Source organism: the organism of the source record quoted next, unplaced genomic scaffold (assembly GCF_019419815.1).
Source record: "Pyrus x bretschneideri cultivar Hongxiangsu unplaced genomic scaffold, Pyrus_bretschneideri_v1 Contig10, whole genome shotgun sequence".
Lineage (NCBI taxonomy): Eukaryota > Viridiplantae > Streptophyta > Magnoliopsida > Rosales > Rosaceae > Pyrus > Pyrus x bretschneideri.
This window is the reverse complement of record NW_025999391.1, coordinates 2851256-2861368: the sequence shown is the minus strand read 5'-3', so window position 1 is coordinate 2861368 and position 10113 is coordinate 2851256. Positions and strand designations below refer to the sequence as shown.

Here is a 10113-nt window from a genome sequence, read left to right as displayed (position 1 = left end):
ATGTGTGTTGTGAATTGCAATATCATGATGAGACATAATGATTTATATGTTGGATGGGAGAGAAATCATGTTTTCATGGGGATTGGTTATGTAGCCTGAGTCCAGGAATTACATGTTGTCAAGTTATATTGAATGATCGAGGAATACTATGCTTTTCTACTTGAACTTAGTGGAATAAACATCTGTAGTGGAATAAACATCTGATTTTGTGTTAGTGAACTACAAATGGCTTGATCCCTATTGAGGGTACGTAGGCAGTCTAATGAGGAGGTTAGATGCAGCCATAAGGTAAACGGAAATTTTCTTTGCAATTTGATTCTCGAATTGTGATTTGCCATATTCCTGAGACAGGGTATGTGAGATATGCGAGTATTTGGGTGACGTCACGTGTCGATCCTGGAGGCATGTTAGGATCGAGACATGACATGGTTTCTATTAGAAACGTCCAAATTAGGAGAATCAAACTTGTGACGGTTCGACAATCCACTTAGTGGAGAGAACAAGATTGTGATTGGTGCTATGGAAATAAGATATTCATAAGCATCAAAGTTAGAACATTCGGGTTCTAAGACATGGTATACATGAAAAATTCGGGTTTTCATTGGTGTATTATTTTAAGAAAACTTCGAGTTTCAAATGCATTAATTTGAAACTACAGGTTCAATTTAGTTTATGAACGTTTAGTTCATAAAAGAGAGGTTCTTGCAATAACACATAATACAATATGCTGATTTAAGTGTAGTGGATTTCAATGTGAGCGCTTCGGGACTACGAAAGAATGTCAACAGTTCAAAGAAGAAAAATAAATTATTGAATCGTTAATTTCCAAAAGTGATATTTGAGCCAATAATTTTGGATGTCTTGTCAGATTAATGGATTACTGGTCACTTTTAATTAATTCAATAGATCAAGACCATACGGGATTGATCATGGAAGCAAAATAATGACATGTGGGTCTTATTAGCTTCAATTAGTAGCGGGCCAAGTGACAAATGAATTATAACTTAATTAGTGTTAACCAAAAAGCATCCCAAAAATTATTTGGGTATGGTTAAGAAGCATGAGATGCCAAAATATGGCATCATGTCGAAAAGAGGAATGCAGCCTAGCACATATAGGCTGGTTGCATTATACGGCCCTGCAAAAAAATAAAAGTTGCAAGCATTTGGGCTTGGGGACATGGCTGCAAGGTAGCCCAGTCCACTACAAGGCAAGGCGCAAGTTTGGACCGAAGATATGGGAAGAGCCCAGCAGTGCATAGGCTGTTAGAGGCGGCCAATAGCAGCACTGGCTTGGTCAAGTATAGGCTGGATCGTGGGAAAGGGGCCAACAAGGCTGTTATGCGACCTAGAGGTGCTGCAAGCCCAGCAGGTTCAAACCCAGGCTAAGGGCTTGGTCCACGCATGCAACAAAGCCCAAAGGGATGTTGCCTTATGGTTCCAGTGCCCAAGCCTCGAGTTGTAGGCTCGACTTGGGGTGAGGTGGCACGACGGCGCACGGCTGAACCGCAAATTTTTCCCAAAAATTTAATTGTTTTTTTTCTTCGAAATTCTTAGGGTTTGAAAAACTCTAATTGCTTCTAATTTCTTTTGATTCTTTAACTCACAAATTCTACATAGCAAAAATTGCATAATGCATTGAACCATGTGTGTGTGTGTGTATTGACAAACATATGAAACATACAATATATATATCGGAAGGAAAATATAAATATAAGGGGTTCATGCTTCATGGACGTTTTTAATATCTTCCTTTATTTTAAGCGTAACTGATTGGCAGAAAACAACAAAAGCCTTTGAATTTGTAGAAGATCTTTCTCGGAAAGCCAGAATTGCATCTCCAATGCATTGTATCACGTTCAACAAATAAAAAAAATTAAATTGAATCAATAGCATGTAGATCAATTCAATAAAATAATAAATTAATCATAAAAAGAATGATTAAAACATAATAGTCTCCTGATTGAAGATCAAACTCTTTTTAGTGCAGCGTCAAGAGCGTGCTGATAACGTGTGGTAGGCCTATTTGACTGAACTTTATTTATGACTAGTAAGGGAGAGAGGTCGGTGGCAAGAGAGAGAAGAGAGAGATTTAATTGTGAGGTGTGTGTTATATCACCCAATTGTGTCTTTATTTATTATAGTAGATAAGGTAAATTCCTTACCCCAATAGGATTACAACTCTAATAGGATAATATATAGTTTAACAGATATGATAGAATCTCATAAGGAAATCCTAGATATGTTAGGATTTACATAATTATATTCCTAATCTAATATGACTGCAACATAAATGACTTGTACACCTGAAATAAAATGACTATTTAAAGCCCATAAAAATACGGACTTTTAAAAATAAATAAAAATCTGAATACACACTTTAAAAAAAAAAAAAAATCTAAATACCATATCAAAATACATAAACCATACTCCATAACAACCACGGTTCCAAGTCTAAATCAAAATTATTTGAACTTAACCATCTGTTCACCAAGCTACCATAACGATACCCAAAACAAACTTATAAAACGACGCGTTTGACTCCGTCACTGCCAGCCTTCTGGTAAACATAGGTGACACCACACTCACCATACTAGTGACTATCGAAATGGTTGGCTATGAAAGTTCCGGCGCCGCACTCAGCATTGGGGCACTCCTTCCTTAGCCTCTGGACCCTTCCGGAATCGTCGACCTTGTAGAACTGGAGGACGGCGAGCTTCACCTTCTTGTGTCTGTGCTTGATCTTCTTGGGCTTGGTGTTGGTCTTCTTCTTACGCTTCTTGGTGCCACTACCGAGACGGAGCACCAAGTGCAGAGTCGACTCCTTCTGGATGTTGTAGCCAGGGAGGGTCCGGACGTCCTCCACCACTAAGTTATTTTGAAGCTGACTAATACTAACAGGTAAAAGACAACGATCTGAAGCAAAGATGAGTGTTCAATATATTATCCCATTTGAAGAACGCAATTGAAAATATAAGCGCAACATAAAGTACAAGAATAATTTCAAAGCTCATGCTCCATTAGCACACCATAACTCTTATAGTTGTTTTAAAAAATAAATCCAAAGTGGTCATATGCTCTACTCATCAGTCATCAACTTGTTCAAAAGAATTCGAGAAGATGCTTTTCTGTTGTAAGGGAAAAGGACCTTACAGTTGTGAGATAGATTTCTTTATGTTTATACTTTATACACGTTGCTAGTTGCAAAATTATTATTTTTCTCTTGTAATTATTATTATTAAATTCTGCATATTTTTCGTTGGATTTCTGTTAGAATTTCTCTGGACTTTCAAAAAATTAAATGTGATGTGGTCCTCGTCGGTGGCTTGATGTCCTGCAAGTAGCATTGCAGCAGAGTTAACACTTCCACGTGACACTAATTAAATAATAAGATCACAATGAGCCCACCATAATCTGAGTTTACTAATATACTCCCACTCTTTATTCATGAATATATTTTCATCTCATTAAGCATCCATTCAGATGAGGCAATGAAAAATAATCCATACGATGATTGCGCAAGTTTCATCATTTTTTTCTAAAAATGACAAGTTGGTGGCTTCGCCACGACAGTTCATCTCGCACGACCTCTTAACGTTACATGATTGAATCCCCAATCTTTTGCTTCTTGTGCAGTGACATCGATGATATCCACTAATCGTTGTTTCCAAATATGGTTGCCCATTGACATCTCTTCTAATTTCAAGAAGCAAATTTGTAACAACCCGTCCCGGAATTTACGGAAGAAAATGAGTATTTTTGTATTTTCACTAAGTTTGGAGGATACCTTCCTTTTTAAAATTGTTTTTGAGCCTTAATTGGTGAGCCCAAGGGGCCCACCCCCTGTTTTGTTCCCGGTTCCCTATCCCTTTCCCTTTTCCTTTTTTCTGAAAAATCTCTCTTCTCTCTTCTCTCTTCTCTCTTTCGTCCTCTGTGATTTCTCCATCCCCCCCCTCTCGGTCCGACAAGAACACACACACACACACACCCAAGCCCACACCTATAGCTCTTTTCGAACCCCATGGTTGTGTTTTGGACGTCAAACCACGAAGAAACCACCTCAGAGACATTTCCCAGTTTTCCGGCGAGCACCGTCCCTTTCGAGGCGATTTCCGGCCAAACCACGGCGAGTTGGCCGGCGTGCAAGGTATCAATCTCTTCGTCTCGCTGAGTAATACAACTTTCCTTTTTGTTTCACCTAATTTCATTGAGTATTGAAGAAGTTATGCTCATTTGAATCTTACCCAGTTTCCGGCGGACATCCGTGGCTTCCAAGCTGTTTTCCGGCCAACTCCGGCCACAATGACGGGAACCAAGGGTATATTTTGATTCCTTACCTTTGGGGCTTCAATTTGGTATATTGAATGACATGTTTTGGTTAAGTTTTGAGCTCCAACGGAGCTTGGGAATTCTCCGGCCGAAGTCCGGCCTTCTCCCTCCTTGGAAATCCGGCGAACTCCAAACCCAAGGCCTTTGGGCCTTTCCTGCCAAGCCCAAACCCAACCCACCTAAAACCCAAACCCAATTATCCTAACCCAAACCCTTAGGCCCAACCCGGATCCAACCCAAGTCCAAACCCAATACCCAAACCCAATCCACCTAAAACCTAAACCCATTTACCCTAACCCAAACCCTAAAGCCCAAACCCGTGGGCCTGACCCGTTGATCCGGACCCTGACCCGTTGACCCTGACCCGGACCTGACCCGTGACCATGACCCGTTGACCGTTGACCCGGTCAACGGTCAGCGTTGACTTTGACCGGTCAACGGTCAACGTTGACTTTGACCTCGGGGGTTGACTTTTTGGGTTTTCGTGCGGGACCCCTCCTAGGCTAATTTCGACGTCCTGAACCCGTTTCCGATGTCCGTTTTCCCAAATTCAACCGTTTGAGTAGAGTTTGACTAAATGTACCGTTTATGTGCTTAGGGGCGATTATCTGTGACGTTTCCTTCTTTGCTAGATGGCGTGGCTTTTCGACGGCGAAGTACTGTGAGTGGACCCCTTCTAAAAATGCATGTTTTAATAGTAGAACTGCATACATGAAAAGCATGATTTGATGATTATGTTTTATGAAACGTTTTACGAGATAACATGCTTACTGAGGCTAGTTTGAATTATTACTATTTTTCCTATAACCCATGTTCTGGTAGAATATCTGATGGATGACGATATGATATTTAGAACATGTTTAGAACACCTCTTTATAGTATAGATGATGGATGACTTTATACTATGAAGTTGATTTTCAATATATGTATGTTCACTGGTTTTATACCTACCTAGTGGTCCTTTCCGCTACGGGACGTAGGGATAGATCCGGTCCGTCCCGGGCGACGGTTTGGTGTTGGCATAGGGCCTGGAGTGTGTTTTCCTCTGACTGTCTGCTCAGAGACGGGGAGCCGGCAAGGGGCCTGAAGTGTATTTTCCTCTGACTGTGTGCTCAGAGACGGGGAGCCGGCATGGGGCCTGAAGTGTTATATCGGACATTCACTAGTGTTTATTATTTATGCGAATTATGATTTGAGACATTGCACGACATGCTAGGTTTCGGAAAACCTATGTTTATCATTATATATATATATATATGTGTTTTCATAAAACCTGGGGGTTAGTATGTTGATAACTGTTTTATTATATATATATCAACTTGGTCCACTCATGTTTGTTTTGCGCCCCCTTCAGGACTTAGAATCGAGGCATACAATCCCGACGTCCAGACACTTCCGCATCGGCATCTTCGAGTCCTCTCGGTGTAGGACCCACTTCTTTGTTTCATTCAATTTTATATTATTTTCTTTTAGTGTTCTAGATTAGTGGTGTGCTCTGAACACGGTCCTTATTTGCATATTCATTATTCTTTTATATTTATAAACCTTATTTATCCCTTGTTTTCAGCTTTTGCACTCAATAAATGGCTTTCGTCACCCTCGGGTGTCGGCCAGCACGTGCCTATCCTGGTATTCGGGGAATATCGGGGTCGGGGCGTGTCAAAATTGTTGCATGGAAGAATCAATACATAAGCCAAGAGGCAAATCTTGTGCCACTCCACCTAGTCATATGAAACTGGCATGCATCTTGACTCCCGAAACTCTTCATAGAATTCCAACAATTTATTGTGCTCCTCGAAAGCCCACAGGAAAGGAGTTGATGCTCCCACAATCATAGCATAACGGGTCCAAAAAGATTCATAGAAGCATTTTAACTTTCTTGGATACTATCGTGTGATTCACCAACGGTAGGAGTTGAATCCAGAATGTGCTAGTAAAATATGAGCTTGAAATTCATTCCAACTACTAGGTCACCCCGTGACAGTTGATGATTGGGCAAGTTTCAATAGGATATTGATTTACGCTCTCATTTTCAACTTATGGAGCTGCACTCCTCTCCTTGTATATAGCCCTTCATTCTCTTTTGATTTGTTCAGTCCGAAGTATAAAAAAAAAAAGGAACGATGAGGGAATGGAGAAAAAGGAGAGTGCGGAAATCCCTCTCTTTTAAACGTATACTAAACAGTCCAAGAGTCTGTATGTAAATATATATTTCACTCAACAAAATCAACAACTGTTCAGCATGATACAATCTATACTACATAAAGAATAATCAACAACTCTGTTAGGGTATGTGCTCACATTTACTCATGTGCTGCAAAAGGGAATTTGCTTTCCTTTGACCTCTGTTGGTTCCACTTTTAGCCAGCTCCACCAGATGCTCATAAACACCATACTGAAGTGCAGCCAAAATGAAAGACGAATTGTTCAATCCCAGCACCAGAAGAACTGATGCAGCGCATTCCTTGTTCTTCGGTGTCCCGTTCTTGATAATCTTGACCAGGGTTTCAATGAAAGACAGCCGGCCTATCTCATTTCGACCGTCGGGGTGTGATGCAAGGAGTAACAAAATCGAGAGGGCTTCATCCGTCATGCCCAAGTTCTTATCCTCAAGCAAATGAAGCAGTGGCGGTATTAGGCCGGCGTTGATGGCTCTAGACTTGTTGGCTTGGTTTAAAGACAAGTTGAATAGTGCAGTGGCAGCATCCTTTTTTCCCCGGGCTGTTCCATTCTGCAGAAGATCTACCAAGGGAGGAATTCCATTCAAAGCCCCCACCAGTACTTTGTTTTCGTCAAGCATCGATAAACTAAACAATGCAGCAGCAGAATTCTCTCTAGCTTCATCTGTTCCATGCTGCAGGATTTCGATTATACCAGGAATAGACCCTTCTCTGGCAATGAGCCTTTTGTTCGCCTCATCAATCGACAAATTTAAAAGCGCTGTCACGGTGTGTTCTTGAATCTTTGAATCCGGATATGAAAGGAGCTTAATCAACTGCGGGATTCCTCCACTGTTAGCAATCAAAATTCTGTTCTCCGGATTCTCCTTAGAGAGCATTCGGATTTTATAAATGGCTTCTTTCAAAACATCCAGCTGACACGAAGATAGATTTTGGACTAAGTGAGATACTTCCTCTATGATTTCAGCAGAAGAGCCATCCGAACCTGCGCAGGGATCCTTCTTGGGAAGTTCATAATTATTCTTCTCACACCATTGATGGATTAGGTTGTTGAGGGCGAAATTTGGCGCTAGGGATAAGTGATCCAACTTTTGTCCTGTCTTTGGGCAGGTGCGATGATTTGAATCCAGCCACTTTTGTATGCTTGCTCGATCATAAGTCTTCAGAAAAAAAACGCAGAAAAAACTATCTCAGACCCCATGTTATGCACTTGAGAAAATTAAACTATGGTTGGACTTAGAAGGCTATCCGATTACATTTTGACCTTAGGCAGCTTTTTTATCAGGATTAAGTTTTCTGTTATGGTAATAACCGGGACTGTAACCGACGCTTAAACCCTAACTTATGATCCATAAGCCAAAATGTAATAACACTTTGAATAAGATGCATTGATCTAACAATTCATAAAGGGTAATAGCTAGTTGCAGAAAGGGTTTAGATGGTTAAGCAGAAAAAACTTATCTATCCCGGGGTTAATATCCCAATGTATCTATCATACTCCTCGCGCAATTCACGTGAGGAGTGAGGTAGAGACATTGGGGGTTTACCCCCGCGACAGGTGAGTCCTCTTCCTATTCGAGATTACCTGTCCAGTTGCTACAATGACAGGATCAGTCATGATCTCCAAAGTAATTGGGCAGAGAAATTCATGAGGAATCCTCAAAGACTGACACCTCCTTAGACTTCTAGTCGAAACAGGACCATCGAGCAAGAAATCCTCATAAATCCCTGCAATTTCCTTGAACTTTCCCAGAAGATCAGTGATTTGTTGAATGCTTTCAGCATTATGCCTTGCCGATCTCCTCTTAGCAAGTTTTCTAACCGCCACGGTTTCCTCCTCCAAGTCTGCAATGGAATGAAGTTCCAGCTTACTGGCAAGCCTCTCCAGAATTGCACTGTCTGCATTCCTGCCTTCCTTTTTCTTAGAGAACATAACCATCATGTCCATTGCCAGCTCTATGTCTTGTGTGTCAGCGCGTTTCTTCGCCCGTTTGAGCTGCATTCGCATTAGCTCGACCTGAAAATCGACACGAAAAATTGATCATTTTACAAGCACATCGGTAATTAATTAACCCAATATCAGAATTTCCTGTATTGTGACTATTGTCCAGTTCTGTTTTCAAAAAAAATTCGCCACTTTTTGATACAAGTACAATATAAACACTCTTAACCACTTAAGCTACAAATCGCTTGCGAGATTGTTTCAACAGAATTTTGAAGATGGCTAAAGCAAAACAAGGAAAAGTTAAAAGGAAAAGGAATCAAAATTACTTGCTCTCTGACTTCGATTGAGATCCCCAGCTCATTGTATGGCATATCATCCAAAGCCTGGCTTAATTTATCATAAACTGCATGAAATCTTCCCATCACTGCCTCACTTTCGAGCGTCTAAAATCATGTTTTAACCACACAAAAATGCAACAAAACCATTAATCTGAGAACCCAAAAAGCCAAAAGCCAATTCTGGAGAGAGAAAGAGAGAAGAGAGAGAGGGAGAGAGAGAAGACTGACCAAGTAAATCTTGCTTCCAGAGCTACAATTCTTCAGCAACTTCTTGGCTGAAGAAAGTGCATTTTTCAGATTAACCAGAGAATTCAAAGCCTTTGTTGTAGAAATGATCATGACTATGTCCAATTCTTTCATCTCTTCCAGAAGTGGTACCAAAAGCTTCAGCCTTCTCACCAAGTTCACGCACTCCTTCCTGTGTGATTTCCGAAACCCCGAGTACGATCCAACGGTCTCAATCACTCCCATCAATTCCACAACGACGCCGTCGCTACCATCCTCACCATTGGTTGAGCTGCCAACATTCTTCTTCTCCCCAACCTCCATCATTATCTGCCTCTCTGCCATTTCCCACTAGTACCACTTCACCAGCTATATGTGGCTATAAGCAATACGAACACCCCCTTAAAGGATTTCTTTAAATCGTACAAATCTTCAACTTTTCCCGGACAAATGGTGATTTTCCCGAGAAAGTAATTAAGACCCAATAATTAGTAATTACCTTGATTGTGTAACAAATAGTGCTTAGATTTTTATGTTTAAAAATTTGACAAAACACAGTTGGTCATGTTCCATCAAGCGACACAAAACTTTCATCTTTAATGCATTTAGACTCAAATGTTATATTTAAGAAGTATATAACATTTTAATATGTAATTCACAAAAAAACAAAAATCTATAAATTTTGAGTCAATTTCTATATATACTAAAGTCTAGTTGAGCAGTTTCACTGTTCTTAAATATAATGATGATTTCACGCACCTTATTCAAAATTGTATACAAATTACAACATCACACATCGTCACACTGACCGTTTTGATACGAATTAGTTAAGAGGGTATATTAACATCACACGCTAAAACTATATAATCAATGCTCGAACCCACTCAGATTTTATTGTCTACTTGTCAAAAAAGGAAAACCAAAGTTGATTATGATCCGGAAGTCTAGGATTGGTTTTTGGTGCGTGCTTGCTACATTTTTGGCGGGTTTTTATGACTTTGCCAAGAAAAGAAACAGAAAGATTTGAAAAGTAGTTGCATATGTTTTGCTCATACATGCATGGGGATGGGGATTTGGATTGGGATTGTGGGACCGGG

The 10113-nt window shown here is 40.3% G+C and overlaps 2 protein-coding genes across 2 annotated transcripts; both read right to left on the bottom strand.

Moving 5' to 3' along the window:
• Nucleotides 1–2592: 2592 nt before the first annotated feature.
• LOC103962454 (ubiquitin-40S ribosomal protein S27a-like) lies at nt 2593–3641 on the bottom strand. Its single transcript, XM_048569174.1, has 2 exons — nt 3601–3641; nt 2593–2893 (listed from the first exon to the last, which is right to left on the bottom strand). The coding sequence occupies exons 1-2, from the start codon at nt 3639–3641 to the stop codon at nt 2593–2595; spliced, it is 342 nt and encodes a 113-aa protein (XP_048425131.1).
• Nucleotides 3642–6523: 2882 nt separating this feature from the next.
• Nucleotides 6524–9743, bottom strand: LOC103962423 (U-box domain-containing protein 15). Its single transcript, XM_048565469.1, has 4 exons — nt 9020–9743; nt 8780–8896; nt 8094–8525; nt 6524–7668 (listed from the first exon to the last, which is right to left on the bottom strand). Exons 1-4 carry the CDS (start codon nt 9359–9361, stop codon nt 6613–6615), a joined length of 1947 nt encoding a protein of 648 aa, XP_048421426.1. The 5' UTR covers nt 9362–9743; the 3' UTR covers nt 6524–6612.
• Between the last annotated feature and the right edge of the window lie 370 nt (nt 9744–10113).